Here is a 19,499-nt window from a genome sequence, read left to right on the forward strand (position 1 = left end):
TTAATACGAAGCTATTGCTATTACGAAGATCGCGAGCCACCATCGAACACTCCCGGCTTTGCTGGACTCACTTTACCGGGATTTCGGATATGACGTAAAGCACTCACTTACAATGGGATCTGACCGAGTTTTTCCCGTATTTATTAGCTTAGGATATAAGAAATGGTTGCGGAGATTCGCGGGATTATTGTCGGAATACAATATGGTTTGGGATTTGGTTGACGTGTAGTTAATCGTTTAGCGTTCGTTGGTACAGGTATAAATCTTGAGGGGTAGTCCGTTGTTTCTTATCTGTGGACAACTTGAACTTTGTGTTGTTTAAGGGCATCATAAAATTGTAAGTCGCATTAAAAGTTTTAAAACTTTAGAAAACTGGCCAAAAAGGAGTCATTTTGATGAAAAATACAAAACCCTTTTCATCCAGATTTGGTAGTGAATATAATTCATTTTACTATTGTAGTTTTATGTTCAGAATTTGCTTTACCTGTTTGAAACAAAGGAAACATATATTTTAACGATGGACACAAGCATTTAATACACAATAATAATCAAAAACGATGTAAGCCTATAACTATAACTGAAACTAACGAGCTATCAAAAATTAAAAGCAATATTTAACTAGTCTAGTCCGGGTGACGGGAAAATCCTCTCAAAGGAGCACCAAAGATCCAGGAGCACAATAATGCCAACAATACAAACATGTCAGTCAAACACATCCTCGTTTTGAGTGCGGGGCAAAAAGCGAAATTGCTACAATATTTACAGCTGACCTCGCATGGGTACAAAGGAACAGTATGGGAATGAATGAACATGAACAACTGACTTACAGCAAGATGCTTTAAATAGCATCTCTATTCGCTGGTGATCATAATCCGTATCGCACAATTTTGGTATCGACAGATTTTTTAAACATAGTAATTTTTACGAAGCTTGCAGAAGTAAATTATGATATACAAGTAGATAGGTCATTTCCGTAGAATTGTGGTAATGTATTTTTGTATTAAAGTCTCATATCATATGTTTTGTATTCTACCTTTTATATTTCATTTCCTTTTATATGACATAATTTTGAACTACGAATTATTTAAAACTTCAGAAATAACATAAATTCCTCTCAGATTTTACAATCAATATTGGCCAAATTATTAATTGTTGTAGAGTCCTGACCACAAATCTAAGAAACAGAAATTGGACCAGGTAAACACTTCCTTCTGACGTTGAGATATTAATGGTTTCGTAAAAATTAGGAGCTAAATCATGAATTTTAAGCCTATTTTCCTATTTTTATTTGAAACGCCTCGCATCACCCTACTGCGCTCCTCGCACTGCGTCCAAATTACCGTTTCTTAACCGTTCCTTTCTCTAACGAAACAGAATACAAAATACACCCCCCGGGGACACATGCCCACCACACGGTCACAGTTAACATATATTAATAACACGTTAATTTATTAACAAGCACTGTTTATCCAGGGATTAACTCAGAATAGTTTTAGTTGAACAACAAAGGGCCGAAAGGGTTCAAAGCGAATTTCTTGCCGACATATTTACCTAAGGTTACCTTCAGGTGATAGTAATTTTACGCGTCAGAGGTCCGAGCTTTGGTTGTGTACATTGTTATGCCTGAAATTTGCACTGGAGTTCACGCAAGAATGACTTTTGGATGGAAATTCGAAGTTCGCAACGTTTGATGGTTGAGACATTGATGGGATTCATTTGGTTATGGTTTTCTGCTTGTAGTTCATTGATCTTTAACGACTTTTGGGTTTGCGGATTTAATAAGCGTCATAAAAGTGTTTTGAGGTGGATGCTTAAGTTTAATGTAAAGCTGACCTTTTTGTACAATTTTATGTTACAGCTTGTCACGATCCGATGATGAGGTATTCTCATTTTCAGTCGTATATGAAAAGATAAGACAATAGGCTAAACAATAGTGAATTAGGGTGTTCGTATAACACAAAAAGGATATTTATTACCACCAATCCAAAGTTGGAAACTAACAAACATAAAGTAGACAATTCAACAGGTACCACAAGTAACAAAACCACAAGTTCGTTTAAAACTAGCGGCAAAATTCAAATTACAACCACCGCAAACAAAGATCGTAGGTACAAAAGGCGAAGGTCCGAACCGAACGTGCATCTTTAATGACCAACACGTATTGTTGCACTATTTGACTTATTTAACTACCCTCGAGAATTTCGTAAAATTAAACAATTGTATAGAAAATAAGCTCTCTTTGCCGGACGGTGCAAACAAAACTATTGTTACGTGTATTAATTAATGTGAATTTTAAATTTGAGGTTCTGTGGGTCTTTTGTAACGTTTTGTTAACGGCTTAAAGGCAGGTTATTTGAAGTTTGAGGTGCCCAAGAGTCAAGAAAGGTAGGTGTTTTATACAATTCAAATTTTATATAAATACGAAAAATAAGAGGGCGAAGATGATGACAATTAAGAAAAGTATTATCAATGTTTTATCAATTTCGTACAACAAGTCATACAAGTAGAATACATGGGAAAAATGCTATGCACACCCTCTGGACTTAATTTTAAAACTTAGCTACAAATCTATAGAAAAACACGGGGACCATTTAATTCGAAAACCGTAATTTGGCAAACACGGCTTCCGTCTAAAAAACAGAGACGGAGAAAGAATCAGATTTCCGAGTGGGAACCCTTCAGCTTCCTGTGGAGTAGATGATAATTATCCCTTAATGATCGGGGCTCCATCGGTGACGCGGGGGCAGTATTAATATAACATGCGATGACTGCGCGTACAGACTTGGACCTCATTAAAAAATGTATACTGACTTTTTTATTTGGGAGGAATTTTTGATTGACGAATAAACCAGTCTTACATTTGACGATCAAAAGAAGAATACTATTGGGTTAGTATTTTCTCTCTTATAGTTAGTACCTACCAGTGCCAATAGTGCGAGCTTAAGCTGAGTAATTTTGGTATTGATGAATTTAAGATTCGCCTTGACTTATGAGAAAAATTCTCATCTAAGTTTGCCGTATGTGTCACGTAGGTATGTGTGATTAAAATTTGGGGAAATAACTTTTATTTACCGTGAAATAAAATCTAGAATAGAATCTGCCGAGTCAACGATACATTTTATAAATATAAATATCGTTATAACTAAAGTAGCAGCTTATTTAAGTGACAACAAACGTCTACTAAGATAGTATACAGTATAATATTTCTGTAAATCTGCTTGCACTTAAGTACGTAAAGTTTCTGTCTCTGCGTTATCATCGGCATGCGTTCTAAGAATTCTCATCCGATATTCTCAGTATCAAGTTTGCTTTTCCTTCTGAATTAAGCTCTTCCACTATTTCAAATCTTTGATTCAAGAAACCGTCACCATCGTCTGTACGAGCCCTACGGAAGTGCGCTTTCGACTCGATTGTTCCACGAGATTTTAATAACGGTGCAACGCAAAGAAGTAAGGCCCATTGTTGACTTCAAGATGGTGGCCACTTCTGCTCACTTCGAATAATATTACACTTTGATTTTATTAAATCTTCAGGATTGGGAATTCGTGTTGGGGATTGTGTTCGTCATGTTGAAACTTCAATGAGTTTCGACTGTAGAATATTGTACAAATGAACACATGTTTTGTTAAACAGGAAATTCAATTGAATTGAAACCATCGTAAGTGATACTGCGTAGTACGTACGCAGTACGTACAATGAAATTGAAAAAATGTACGTCGCGAATTCAGACTGACGTGAGTTTTTTAATTTAAAAACCAGAACATTAATCATAAAATTTTACTAGTCACATGAAAAATAAGCAGACGTGTAGTATTTTTTCAGGAGAGGTGAGCGACAATACCTAATTTTCTGGTGCATCGTCGTTTACACTAAGTTTAATTAATATTTGCAGGTTATGAAGGTCATTTTCAGAAGACGAGTTGCTTATACATATTTACCATTGCTAAAGTGGTCGTAAGTTATTTTAAGCACTTTCCCATGTCTAACACACGCTGATAATGGCACAACTATAAGCGCCATCAAACTATCACCGTTAATAAAAGCCATTCACGACCCGCTAATAGACAAGTCTTTGTCCTAACCGCCTGTATCTTTAGAGGCCATAAATAACTTCATTACCTGTTCGTGGGTACGTAAAGCATCTTGACTAACAATACGTAAATGTGGGGTATTAAATATATGGGGTGACAGTGGTTTACTGCCTAGGATATAGGGGCATGGGGTTAAACGCAAAATTGGTATGGAAAATTCATAATGTCGTGATGCCCGTGCCGTGGGTCACGGGTTACGGGAGGGCGATATTGCATGTTTGATTTTGTAACGGTGTTCGTTTCTGATTTCAAAATATATTTAAGCTTACGTACATGTTTAATTTGAGGTATATTTTGGATATTAAGTATTAAGAATAGTTGTTGAAATGTCTGCTATTTAAAAACATACGAACTGACAAGTAAAAACGCACACAAAATATGGTAACAGATCGTAATGTATTAGACAGTACAGACGTTAGATAGACAGCTAATTATAATCAAGGAATATTACATCATTTCAGTACAATCTCACTAATCCGGCACTAATGCTGACAAAGAGAGCCGGATAACTAGAAAATTCGGATTACTGGAAGTTAAAGCAAATGTGTTCATATTATTGATGTGTTTTTAGTCTTCTTCTTCTTCTTCTTCCTCGCGTGTGCGATGTGTTTTTAGTATGTCATAGAAATAAATTTTCCTAATATACTAAATTCAAACAAAACTCCACTTTGGTACCCCAAATTATAGTGCCGGATTACTGGGTCGGTGACCATGGAATTGCCGGATTATCGAGATTTCACTGGATATATTATTGCCATTAATTATTTCAATAATCAACTTATTAATGCCACGCTTATTATTTTGTGGCACAATCCTGAGAGAATAAGCACCACCGTCACCAATAAATTATGCAGATCATACACATAGATTAGAATTAACTAACTTAAGTGTTTGTATGCTATAAAGTGACAGAAAACTCACTCAATACATAGAAATAGATACGGTGGAAAGTATTAATTTATGACCCATTTCGTACCTTGCCACAGTGACAATCAATATAAAAGTCGCTAGAGACCTCATACTATTGCCACTGTGACAAGGTACAAAATGGGTCACAAATTAAAACTTTAGACTGCACAACCGTCTCTAAGGCTATCCAAAAATCCAAATAAAAGAAACATCATCAAGAAACACACGTTCCACACTCGGCTAATGAACCCGGACGCGGATCCATCATTACACGCGGAGTGTCGCGCAAACAATCGCGTTCCAGTTTTCCAAAAGGGTACGGCTGATAGTAGTGGATTCGTTACAGCACCGAGTCGAGGGCCCATTGTGACTGGAGAACGCTGTTGTGTCCGACTTGTGGATAATTGCCCCCGTGCTGGGGATTAGGTTTTCTAGCATTATGATAGTGTGAGGTGTTTATTGAGGAAGACGTGGAAAAATAATCTAGGATATAGTTTCTGGTGTCGGATAAATCAATTTGTTGTATTACTGTCTCATTGCTAGAGAGACATTTCAAATATAGTTCAAAATATGGTTTTTGTACAAATGTTCTAGTCATTTTAAGTGTTTTCCACTTTCCAGAGATTAAAGACCAAATATATTGAAAGGTACCTCTTAGGTACCTAGAATATCAAACAATCGGAACCCTATGATAATGAGATTGTTGCAGTGGTGATCACTAATTTTGACCACTATAATGAGCGGTAGATTTAAATGATTTCAATTGAAAGTGATCTACTCGTAAAATTAGGGTGTGACATGAATACATGTATCTTTAATTTGAAAACTTTAAGATCACACTCAGAACAGATAGAAGTTTGCGTATCAAATGTAACACCATGAAGTTTTCTCTCAAGCTTCATCTACGGACCAGACCGATAGCCAAGATCAAATAATACACTGTTAATCACTTGTCCGACATAGGAGACCTCACCCCACATTGTGTCTGGGACAAGGGTGACACGCGCACAAAGCTTGTTTATTGGCCGAGTACACCGCTATCCATCACCCACTGTTCCCGGACCTCGTGCCCTGATCATTATTTAAAATATAGATGAGAGTGTTTTCTTTCCGATAATCGAGACCGCGATTGAGGGTTCCACACAATAGCGCCTTTTGAAAGCGTCGCCCCGAGCCCTAGACGGGCCGGAGGACCGAAGTCTCGCTTATTTGTATTAGTAAATTGAAGGTACACTGTCCACTCTATTCAGATCCCCGCCAAAGCAATCCGAGTCTCCCTTTGGCTCGGATTTTTAAAAGTGGTGGGGGCGCGGGGGGGTTCAATTAACGTGGTCTTTGTGAACATTCTATCGGTGCGCAATGAAAAGAGTTGTGATTTTCTTTGATATGCGGAGACGCGGTTTGCCGAGTGAGAAATCAAAGGGCTCCATAGCGATGCATGACGGGTTTTATTAAGATTTAATGCCGCCAACGACACTCAGAGGCGGGAAAAGAACGAGTCTCAAGTATTCTGTTGCGATGTGCATTTTACATGGCGCCATTCGTTCGCGAAGTGCAGAATGGAAATGTGGCGCGAAATTCGTAACAACATTGCATCAAGTGCGAACTTAAGTCGACTCTCATAATCCCTCGTGCTAATGACGACGCCACGTCACTATCCTATAGTCCCTATAGACTATATGAAAATATACAGACACAAGTTGTTTCAAAGAGCTTCTTCCAGACAATTTATCACCATTATTAGAAAATATAGTGAAAATTACTGACATGAACATAAGATTCATATTAATAAAGATAGCTTTCAACATCATCATCATAAGTCTAAGCTCTTAAGCTTTGCTCTTGTCGGTGGAGTAATCGCCAATCATTTCTTTCTTGTGCCAGTCTTTTAATTTCCTCATACGACGTATCATTTTTTATTTGGCTAAGATAAGTTATTCTAGGTTTCCCTTCTTCTCTTGTCTTTTCAATCCTGCCTTCCAAGATGTTCAGAAAAACTTGTCAGGACAAACTATGGCCAAGTCATTATACGTATTATCTTATTGATACGGTTTTAACACCCCCTGGCACTGATTAAAATAACCGACTTGGTTTCACACATACATCTCAAAACTTTTTTGTAGTAAAAGCGTTGCGAGACTTGCACCTTTTTACATGTAATGTTTTTGATGGGATAGACTATACTATATCGGACTTCTATTTAAAATCTTCGTCACAAACAATCCTCAAGTATTACAAACTGCCGCGTCACCGTATCCACCTATCACTACATAGTATAAAACAAAGTCGCTTCCCGCTGTCAGTCTGTCCCTCTGTATGCTTAGATGTTTAAAACTACGGAACGGATTTTGATGCGTTTTTCAAGAAGATTCGTTTTTAATAGATAGAGTGATTCAAGAGCAAGGTTTATGTATAATTCGTTAACCCGTGCGAAACCGGGGCAGATCGCTAGTCAACTTATAAAACGAAAGCACTCAACATTTTCGCAACACCCGACAATCCTGTAGTGTATGGCGCTCTTAAGACGCTCCAAGATGGGAACCTTTCCTGTCCGGCCCGCCCACCTCCCTAGCTGTGAATATGTAAGCCTGCGGTGTTCATTAACTTAGCATGTTAAGCCGATGATCGTAGATAGTGTCGGTGCCGTATTCGAGCAATAATATACGTCAAATATTAGATATTGAAACGATATAGATCGGATATGTCAGTGTCAAACAAGTGTCAAAAGTGACGTTTTTGTTTGAAGAAGTTTTTGGGCCCGATTGAGAAAGGATGTACATATGTTCGTTTATTAAAGTAACCTTGAGATTTGAGAAGCTCTGAGCGAGAACCAATGTTTGTAGTGATTTAGTGTTTTCATTAAATGACTAGAGATTTTTAGTCGCCTTCAGTTTGCACGTCATGCAACGGTTTGTCGTTTTTGGTGCATGATTAAGAAAAAAATTTTTTAAACTAAATTGAGCTTCAGATGTACAAAAAATTCTTCGGAAATTCAATACATATTTTTCAAAGAAAGTATCGCCTAATGATATATTACATGTGAGGAGTATTTTCAAAAGGGCTTATTTCTCTATGAACACCATTCAAACATAAGCCCTTTTGAAAAGACACTCCTCATGTGTCGTTTCTTTAAGAAAAGGGGCTCAAATGTCATATGTTTAACGATTACACTACATCTATTAACCATGTGGATGAAATGTTAGTACGGAAAAGTTTTAAGTCTAAAACGTAAAAAACTTCTTTTTCCCGGCATTTCACATATAAAGCTACAAACAACATTCAATTTGTTCTCAATATTTAAGTTACGCGTATATTAGCATTTTTTACTAGTAGCGCTTTATTCACAACACACACCCCCATTAATAAATCGTTTTATACATTCCACTTGACACCCGTCTTAAAATTATCAAAAGCCAACGAGTAGACAGTACCAGAATTCAATTAGTCTTCTACACAAAGGACGGAAACCCGTTAAGTATCCTTAATATCAACTATCGGCATATCATACAATACTCAGGAGATAATAACTTATGACGTCAGCAATGTGCAGTTAATTTCGCCAGTTCGTTAGTTCGAAGGGGCTCGAGATATATTGTCTCAGTGGGAATTGTTTATCTTTAGCTGTTATTAAGACCATTCTGTGTAATAGTCGATGATATTTCGATGATGCAGACGTAAAGTTTGGAGATAATATGTGTAGTATGTGCTTTATCGTTTTAGGACTGTGTTATATCGATTCAGCGTCCATTAGTAAAGATAGTTTAAATTTGCTAGATGGAAACACATAATATAGACGATAATGATGTTTATGAAACAATACATTTTTTTGGTAGATAGTTACTGAATGGTGATCACGCATAGGAATTTGGTCAAGAAAAGAAAAGAAAAGAAAACGGCACGACGGTTGTTGTAGAGATTTTTGAGAGACGCATTTATCTAGAAATGGACGTATTCTATTAAAAATACAATAAACCTCGCAAGCATATCCATTAAAATGGGTTCGTTACTCATGTAATTGAAGTGAGACTTGATTCAGATAAATTATGATCACTATAACAATATAACAATTGAAATAAAAAGACTCAATGATTCAGCAATAAAAACAAAAACTCCCTTTGTCTTGATATTGAAGATAAATATCAGACAATCTAGACGTGCATGCAAGTGCACGGACGTTTATATAGACTGCGTTTTCACAAAGCGGAGTGCTTTGTCCGGAGACAACAAACGAATCCTCACTCAAAACGCTCAGAGAACGTGGAGATAACTTGTCTTTTAGAAATAAAGGTCAACCTTGCTTTATGAAAAAGAAAACAAAAATTGTGCGATATGACAAATCAATAAGAATAATAAGAGATGTTATTTATTATAAAATCATTAGTACTATCCCTATCCTATGGAATAAACTATGTCTTATCTCAAAAATACGAAAATATAAAGATAGGTATTAAGAAAATATTAAGGAGATCTGAATCGAATCAATGACTAAAAAAAATGACTAGTTAAGCAAATAACTTCTTGTTGCTTATCTTATGTCTAAAACTAACCACACATCGAATTGAAACCTAAGTAATGAGCCGAGCTCATGCCTAATAATTAGACACACATGCAAAAATATACATACATCTAATAATTTCACTCAATAAACATCACCTCAACTACATCGTCTGTAAAGTAAAAATCACGTCTTTCTCCTTTCAGTTTCTTTTAATCCTTTCAGGTAAAGAAGATTTTCCTGTGACCAATCTAAAATTGACAAGAAAACCGCGAAACGGGGGTAATTTGCAACGGCCTTAATTCCGTCCCGTCCTCTGATAAATCAGACCCACACACTATCGGGACATTATTAATTAAAATCCTGCCTCGGAAGCCCCACCTGTCCCAAGGTGTAACTCCAATCGGTTTAGACAAAGAACGGGCAATTCGCCTTGGGCCACCAAATCCTTTATAGGGTAGTTAATCCTAGGAAGGACCAAGTATCGATACAAGATAGTTAATAGATTATGTCGATGTGGGGTTTCATAGTTGGAGTTCGACCTAGTTTTAAGAAGCTTGCAAAGATTCCTTGGAATATATTTGTTTTGATATATTTTTTTTTCATTTGATATTTTCTAATTTAGTAAGCCATTAAATAGTTTGAAAATATGGGTTTTAGGGTAATCTGAGAAAAAACAATATACGCAAGAAGACGATGTACTCGAGTATGCAAAACATTCAGTCACAATTATCGGAAAAAGAAAGGAGATTTCGTTAATTTATCCAACCGGATATACTCTCACTACCTCTTGTTAAGTGCGCTAATCCGGTAGAAAGAGAAAAATCAGAGAAAAAGGAAATCAAAGAGAAAAACAATCAGTAACAAATAACGTACAAAAAGAAACCACTTAACAACAGCGCTACTTAAAAGAGCATCCAATAAAACAGAAACTAACCCGAACAAACTTCGCAACCAATCTACAGCGGCGCGATAAATAAGGCCGAAATCGGAACAAATGGACAGGCGGCAAATTAAACGCGGCTACATTTGGATTCCCATACATTAGGCACATCGATCTCACACGTCTAAACAAAGGCTCGGCGAAACGCTGGTGAACACGCGATCGTCTTAAGTTCTCCCCAAAACCTTCTCGGAGGGGGTCATCGGGATTTGGAAGCTATGCTGAGGTGGGTAAAGCGTATATTGGTTTGGGGGTTCTAGGAAAGGACTTTATATAAAGGGAGGCAGTTGGACTGCAGCGTAACTGATACTTTGCGATTGTTCAAACAGGTGTTTTTTCAATAAGAACAGTGTTTTTAGAGGTCTTAATGAGGTTAGCGATTTGGGAATGAAGCTTATAATATTAGGCTGTATCATTTTGACAATTACAATGCAAATATTTAGTGTTGCACATCTCAATAGAAGAAGATAAGAGAGGTACATGTTAACGTTTAGTCTATTAAGTTCAACTAGCATCTCAGTGACAGAATTCATATGAATTCAAACTTTTTCTTATACCTATGTTTTTGAGACTTTATAGTACAGTAATACAAACGAAAACATTATACCTTCTGCCTAGTAATTTGCCCTTACAATACCGTGTGACAAGCGGCCGCCCCTTTAATGCGGCACAAGCAAAAACAAAACAATCCGATGCTCACCTCCTCGCGTCCGGTTCCGTACAGTAAATTTACATTCCCCACCATCCATCCCAGAAGTCCATCCGGGCTGGTAATAAAACGGTCTTGAGGCGCAAGTCTTGGGGGGGCAAGGCATGTGAGCGGAGCGGGAGACTATTGAGATTTAAATATGGATAAAACACTACAGTTGACATAATCTCTGTAGATGAAAGTGTAAAGTGAAGTTTCAGTTACCTAAGTTAGGTGCTGAAGTCCCAGTAGAATTGCTGAATGATTGATGAAGAAATCGAATGTGTTATAAAATTGAAGAAGGTGGTTAAGAAGCGCTCTTGTAAAAGTAATTTAAGACACCCAGGATATATTAAGCCAGCCAGCCAGCCAGGATATAGACGATAAGACCGCCTGTTGTCTACCTCTACATTTAATCAATAGTTATTTTCTTTTGTATCTTTTTACTGAGGTGTGCCAATACAGAGTATTCTATCTATCTATTATATTCAACGCCAAATTTATATGAAATAAGATTCAAAGTTGACAAACAATTTTCATAATGCAGACTGCCTACTTTAAAGTAGTTTAAAGTCTTGCAGTAAGGGTAACCTAATAGCAAACTTTGTCAGTTTTTTTCCTTATAACACAAGGATGAGGATACATCAGCCGCTAATTCTTATTGTTTGCCCCTGCCTCAAGACGGCCGTTCAGGCCTAGAGATATATGCCGAAGGGTACACCCTGTTTACAGGCTGATGGTATCTCGTAATTGTGACAATATTTGCTTGAGGCTTTTATGGTTGAGGTACAGGTAAATTGGTGGGGTCATTTTCCACTAAAGTTTAAGTGAAGTTGAAATTTGTGATATCTGATTAATTAAATCGCAAAGTTTAATTGGAGCCTGGGGTCTTATCAATTATGGAGCTGATTAGTCTAGCGTTGTGGTCTTGTTTTACTTTAAATGTATTGTAACATCGGAACTTTGGAGTAAACCAATTACTAATTAATCTGAGAATCGAAAAAGGTTACAACTCACGTCGTGTGTTTCAAACTAATTGCAATAAAAAGTTGTATAAAAGTTCGCGACGCAACTTTAAATTGAAGATGTGGAGCCGAATTAAAAAGTATTAATGGAAACTGGAAAATAAAAATACACTACAAAAATATACTGATATAAAGAGTCATAATCATCATCATGACGTCTGTATAAGTTCTCACACGATTGTGTCCTTATATTATGCATTGAAGATTTTATCATCAGTTTATCACCTTTGGCAACCACCACCGCAAATATATGCATTTTTCAATATTATTTATTTTTCCAAAAATTTTACGGAAATGACTACAACTCTTCAAATGTTAATTCATCCTGTGTGCTATTTGGTCTCACCACTTGACCAATATCCAAATGGCTCCTACTAAATTTCAGCACACCCCTTGCTCCAGATTTAGGGTCGCTCACAACGGGCTAAGGTGAAAAGTACACCTAAGTTCAGATTAACAATCGGACCGGGCAAAGGTCCGCCGGCCTCGGCGATAAATTCTCCTGGATAGAGCACTCCGCAGGCCCTTAAATATTGAGACGATCTAAGTTTTTGGATGGGGTAAGTGGACATTGGTTGTGTAATCTTATTCTCTTTCTCTTTGTCCAATGTTATGTTTCTGTTGAAATCTTCTAAATAAAACACTGCGCGACCTTGATTGTTATATAAGTGTTCTAACTTCTAAACGGATTATTTCACTTGTGTCACTGGAGAATATACAGAATAATGTTTTCCTTTTTCTTACAACAGTAATATCACTCCGAAAGAATGACAAGTAGATATAGGATTATTCCACCTAGTCTGACGCATTTAGTCCGGCATACTATTTTACATTGAACTCGTCTGTTTTTCGTCTTTTTTTCTTTCAATACTACAAATTAGCAGTCTCGTTTTAGACATTTTAGCAATAATTGCAAAGTGCAAGTGCAAGTTTACAAACACTATTCTTGGTACTCTTGGTCAAAATTGCCTCAAAAAAGGTTTCTTAGCCATTCTCATTCAGCATTTTTTGATTACAATAACATGCAGACATTTTTCAGACAAAAATTTTCGAAAAATTTTGACGCGTGCCGTTTCTGAGTTCACCTACATCCTTGCCCACATCCTTCGCTACATCGTTGGCCACTATAAATCGGCCAATGAGAAGTAGTGATTTAATCGGAAACCCCAGGGCCCGAGGAAGCCATTAAATCGTATGGTCAGAGGATAATTAATTCTGCTGGCACGGTCAAGTGAGATTAATGGCAATAGTCTTTCGATGGGCAGGCGTGGATTTAAATGTACAACATAATACTTCAAGAACAATGGCTTAATAGGGACTTTCGGGTTAGACGCTCACGCTTCACCAAATACACTCAAGAGGAATGAAATCGGGTTTTTTGTATGTAAAGGTCCCTAGTAGTATAAATGTAGTGTAAGGTACTGCAACTTGATGTTTATACCTATTTAGGTATGCTGTAAACACACTTTGAGTCTTTTTCAGATGATTCTCAGTTTATGTATAGTCAAAGAATCTAATTTTCGACCCATTTCGTACCTTGTCACAGTGACAATCAATATGAAAGTCGCTAGTGTTCAACTAAAACACCAATCATCATAAATAAAGGATTTAATACAATAAAGCAGATATAACTTGGGAAACTCTATTACGACGCCGTAGATATGAGCGCCGATAGGCATTTAGCCGGCGGCGGCGCGCCGGTCAAAATTGGTCGGCGGCGGCGGCGAATCGGCGGCGTGGCCTTGAACCACCTTCGATTAATGAAAAAAGAATTCAAACCAAAATTTTACCGAAAAGACATGTTTTTGCTGTAAGAAAGTTATGAAATAAATGCATTTTTTATTTTCAAAGATAATTTATTAAATAATAATACGAAAAAAATTTATATCGTATAAACTGTGGATAAGCGGTATCGCGCGGCATCAGAGGCGGTCTTAATCTTGGCGAGGCTCTGGCCAGAAGATCTTAGCGAGGCCCTTATCTTTTGTGCTAAGTTAAAAATTGCGGATTGACTGTATCAGGGACACGTCTTGTCGACAGTCCAAAGCAAATCGAGCTCCGTCATTAACCAATATCGACCCAAAACCGATTTAAGTATGTCAAAAAGTGAGGCCCAACGCCGAGCTCCATGTAACACCGAAGATTTGAAATCGACGCCTCCCAATGCGAGGCCGGAGGATGAGCTGCAGGTAAGCATACAGCTAAGAATCGAACGCTAAGTGTAAGGTTGGCCGACGGCCGAACGCCTGGAGCGCCGATTGCGGCGCGCTTCTGTGCGAGGCCGAGCTGCAAGAGAGCAGAGCGAGGGCGCAGGCCGATAAACACCGAAGCCATAGTGTTAAAGATCTGGAGCTTTCCTGCGCGCGCATTCGTGCGACGCCAAAGGCTGAGCTGCAATGGAGCTAAGATCGTATAAGGACCAATGCTCAAGCGTTTTAAAGCGGGCCGAAAGTTGAGCTCCAAACAGGGCCAAAAACTTGCAGGTTCAGATAGCGGCTTAATTCCATGCGAGCGATGCAAGGCCAAAGATTGAGCTGCGAGAGAGCAAAGCTTGAAATTTGAACAGCGGCCAAGTTTTTGAGACCCGATTCCGACGCCCTTCCGTGCGAAGCCAACGGCCGGACATTTGGACGTGGAAACGCTTAATATCTCAAAATTAACCCCATTTTATACCTTTTAAAGACGTTTAACCATGCTTGCAATGGTTAAATTCGCGGTAAATGACGGATGGTTAGCTGGCAAAATTAGTTATGCATTGGATCGGTAATCCAAAGATGTGGGTTCGAGTCTCTCGTTAGCCAGAGTTGATCACAGTTAATTTTTTCATTGTTATTGACATATGTCTAGTGTATATATACAATCTATAAATTGTAATGTGGAACTTTCCACAATAAAAATGGAAGGAAATCAGTATGTTTATTACAAGCATATTAGTGTTAAAATTGATATTAAATAATTTCGTTTCCCCAAGACTAGTAGCGCGGTTACTAGACAGGTAAGTTTGCATTTGCCTTCAATATTTTTGAATTATATGGGCCTAAAATACCTTTTGAATGCCTATAAACAGTATAAACTATTCGAAGTGGCGCCGTTAATGATCTAAACTCGATTAAAAATATATTATCTGATTCTGAAAGTAGTAGTAACTACCAAGGTCACGCCGATGCCACGCCGATAGCGCAGCGTCGGCGGCGGCGGTGCGAAAATTTTGTCGGCGGCGGCGGCGCGCCGGCGCAGCGCTCATATCTACGACGCCGCCATTGCGGCAATGCTCATCTGTCAGTCCTTGCCGCGCTATAGTGATGTGACCTTTTCCAATACCGATTGTTAGGCTGCACTCTCAAAAGCTCATTATTTGTTATCACTATTGTCACTGTATGGGTAGGAAATTAAATTCTTTGACTGAACACAAAAAAACAAAATGCTATTGATGATGATTGATGCGACCTACAGTACCTACACAAATCATACAATATCGTTTTTTTTAACTAGTTATTTAGATAAAACCTATACGGAACCCCAAAAAAAAACTCTTATAATTGGTTGTACTACCTTTAGTTATAATTATAACGTTTCGTGTGTGCCTGTGTGGTTGTGATATGGTCAACTAGATCTCCAAAGCTCCAACTGCAAAGAATTGGGCAGAATGAATGCAATAAGAAATAAACAACCAGATGGTTGCCAGCGAGTGTCCATGCACTACATCTACACTCTACAGTGCATATTCTTTCACTTTAGAATGTAATGTGTGAAAGTATGTGTGTGTATGTGTGTGGTTGCAAAGCCAACACAATTTCAATTAAAATATAATTGAGTATGTGCAAACACAAAAAAAAGATGGCTCTTATAGTGTGAAATGCTATCAACTTTTTTGCAAATAGTGTATATGTCGCAGGGAAATGATCAAAACAGAGATTTGAACAAATCTCTAAGGGATATGATCAAATCACGCAGGATGTTAAAATGGCGAATCCATATCATCATTTCCCTAGAAAAATTCAGTCATTTGACCAAATCACTGACTCTGTTTAGTGAAAAGACAAAATCGGCCAATAAACGCGAAACGCTTTTTCATTTCACTAGATTTGTTTAGGAATTTGACAAAATCCCTAACCACGACAGTAAGTTGACGGAACGAACTCAAAAAGTCAACTAGTTTTATCATTTCGCTAAACAGGTTTAGTGAAATGATAAAGTCTAGGAGTAATTATTAACTTTAAAATTAAAGTCATAGTCATACTTATGCTCAATAATTTAATTCATAAAATAAATAATAAATAGTATAGTTCTATATCGTAACAATATAGTATGTACTCTAGGTACTTAAATAAAATTTTGGAGCGATGAGACTGCAATATAGGTAATATTGATTAAATTTTTTATAATATAAAATTTATATGTAAACAGTATTATGGCTCCTCTACACGATGGGCCAACGCCGGCCACTCCAAGGGACGCAGCCATGCGGTAAAATGAGATAGCAATATCACTTGCTCCCTCTAACGCATAAATGCGTCCCTTGGAGTGGCCGGCGTTGGCCCATCGTGTAGAGGAGCCATTACATATAAGTAATCAGAATATTTTAAAACGATCCGGACAAACGAGTATGAGTATGACTTTCATTTTAATGTAAACAATAGCTCTGGAGCTCACTTCAGTCTTACCATGCTAAAAATACTCCGAAGCCTGCAAAAAACATTCAATTTGATATGAACATTCAAGTAAAATATATCTATGTCTGTATGGATAAATAAAGCTATAATAATAATGTCAGATACTATTATACGTTGCTGGAAATTGTGATACAATAAAAAGATAAGATAAAGGATAAAAAGGATAAAAGTAGGCATAATTACAATGCGCCTATGAACGTCAAATAAAGCTAGGTAGACCGGCTCCAACCCTACACCTCTGCCCCGAGAAGATTTAAATCCCCCCTCAATTGGAGGAGGGTATCCCAATATGGGAGCGGCAACAAACTCGGCGGGACACATCTTTAAAAAAAAAATTACATCTTATAATTAACATGCATTAAAAAATATGAAATTAGAGATAGTAGAAGTTTTAGATGCAAAACTGAATATTGTTGACATTATGACACAACTATAGTTTTTCTAGGTACCTCTGTTATTACATGTTACAATAGGTGATCAAAATGAGTCTAAATCGAGCTTGGAGCTGAGTCGGCATATGAATATCTTGTAGGTAAAATTTATGCAAGTTTTCTAAATAAAATATAGAATTACTGTCACATTAATACTTACTTGATGTTAAGATACAAAGCTATTTGTTAAATAACAATCCTATGCTTTAGTTTACAACAATTAGGCTATTTCAAGCAGAGATGCGATTTATTTGAAATACTTCTATTTAAAATGCAAATACAAAATGCAAAATACCTATTTTGTATTTTGCATTTAAATGCCTTTTAGTAAAAACCATTTTGTATTTTATTTGAAATACTTTTCGAGATGTATTTTGCATTTTTAATATTCATTTCAAAATGCAAAATACTTTGTGATTAAGTTTAGCCAACATTACCAGTCAAACAAAATGAAATGAAGGAATGACGCTTGTATTGCCGAATTTGACCGATAGAGGCGCCTGCTAGCCATGCGCGCCCTTTTTAGGGTTCCGTAGCCAAATGGCAAAAAACGGAACCCTTATAGATTCGTCATGTCTGTCTGTCTGTCCGTCTGTCTGTCCGTCCGTATGTCACAGCCACTTTTCTCCGAAACTATAAGAACTATTGAAACTTGGTAAGTAGATGTATTCTGTGAACCGCATTAAGATTTTCACACAAAAATAGAAAAAAAAACAATAAATTTTTGGGGTTCCCCATACTTCGAACTGAAACTCAAAAAATTTTTTTTCATCAAACCCATACGTGTGGGGTATATATGGATAGGTCTTCAAAAATGATATTGACGTTTCTAATATCATTTTTTTCTAAACTGAATAGTTTGCGCGAGAGACACTTCCAAAGTGGTAAAATGTGTGTCCCCCCCCCCCCCCCCCTGTAACTTCTAAAATAAGAGAATGATAAAACTAAAAAAAATATATGATGTACATTACCATGTAAACTTCCACCGAAAATTGGTTTGAACTAGATCTAGTAAGTAGTTTTTTTTTATACGTCATAAATCGCCTAAATACGGAACCCTTCATGGGCGAGTCCGACTCGCACTTGGCCGCTTTTTTCTTCTTTGGTCAGAGTGCGCGTCTTATAGCCGTTTAGAGTTTAGACTCGCGAACGACGACGAACATTATCTATTCTATGGCTATTCTCATGATAAATACCTAAAATAAATAAAAATATCTGATATTTGGTCAAAAGGTATTTTATTTTGAAAAAGTATTTTGAAAATACCTATTTTGCATTTAGCATTTGAAATACAAAACGCAAAACTATTTGGTATTTTGCATTTGAAATAGTAAATCTGAAAAGTATTTTGCATTTTGTATTTAAATGCTTTTTTAAAACCATTTTGTACATCTCTGATTTCAAGAATCATGCAAGATTTGTCCTGGGTAATGTTAAGACATTTAGCAATATTGCCTACATTTGGTTGATTTATTTTGTTAAATACTTTTGAAACGAGTTATTTACTATAGAAATTTGAGCTATTACACAATATTAGACCATCACTGGATATAAAAACAGATTGCATTCAATAACAACATAACCTTAAAATGCGGTTAGCTTTCGCGCCGATAGGCCAAAACCAGCAACACGAAAACAACTAACAATAGGCTTATACACTAAAACATACCTGATAAGGTGTCTCTTCATCGTGTTCCTCCAAATGCTTCAAGTTTAAGGTCGCTAAACAGTTCTCGATTGAATTCCACACATACAACACATCGTCTCTTAATTCTAGCAAATTACGCAACTTTCCACTTGGATTCTCCTTTAAACTTTCACTGAGATCCTGAAATATCTTGTGGTTGGATAATTTCATTTTATTCGAGTGGGAAATCATGTTAAAAACGAAATTAGCAGTTTGTTTTTGCTCTGAGCGCGACGTTCCGACGTTTTTATAGATGACAGTTTTATAGACGTCAGCGTCACAGCGCTGACAGCTGACAGATCTTTTTTTTTTTCAACGGTTCAGCTGTGCGTTTCGTTATTCCTCTGCTAAAATGTGTAGGGCCAAAAGTAAAATTCAAAATTATAGTGTGTCAAAGGACTGTTTTGTTTCAAACATAGATGGAGAGAGTCATACTATCTTTGTCTTACACTAGTACGAGCAACCAAAAGAAAAGGATAAGTATAGTTTTTTTTGTCCCTATTTACTGACAAATTGGTTTGACCATCTATACTTTCAAAATAGGGTTTTCAGTTCAA

The 19,499-nt window shown here is 37.0% G+C and overlaps 1 protein-coding gene across 1 annotated transcript in view; it reads right to left on the bottom strand.

The window, feature by feature from the left end:
• LOC134656994 (nucleoporin 88) overlaps window positions 1-19,174 on the bottom strand; it is a 183,431-nt gene extending 164,257 nt beyond the window's left edge. Inside the window, exon 1 of the mRNA XM_063512559.1 lies at window positions 18,925-19,174. Within this exon, the coding sequence (XP_063368629.1) occupies window positions 18,925-19,134 (210 nt within the window). The 5' untranslated portion in view covers window positions 19,135-19,174. The remainder of the gene's footprint in view (window positions 1-18,924) is intronic.
• Window positions 19,175-19,499: the final 325 nt, after the last annotated feature.

This window comes from Cydia amplana, chromosome 19 (assembly GCF_948474715.1).
Source record: "Cydia amplana chromosome 19, ilCydAmpl1.1, whole genome shotgun sequence".
NCBI lineage: Eukaryota > Metazoa > Arthropoda > Insecta > Lepidoptera > Tortricidae > Cydia > Cydia amplana.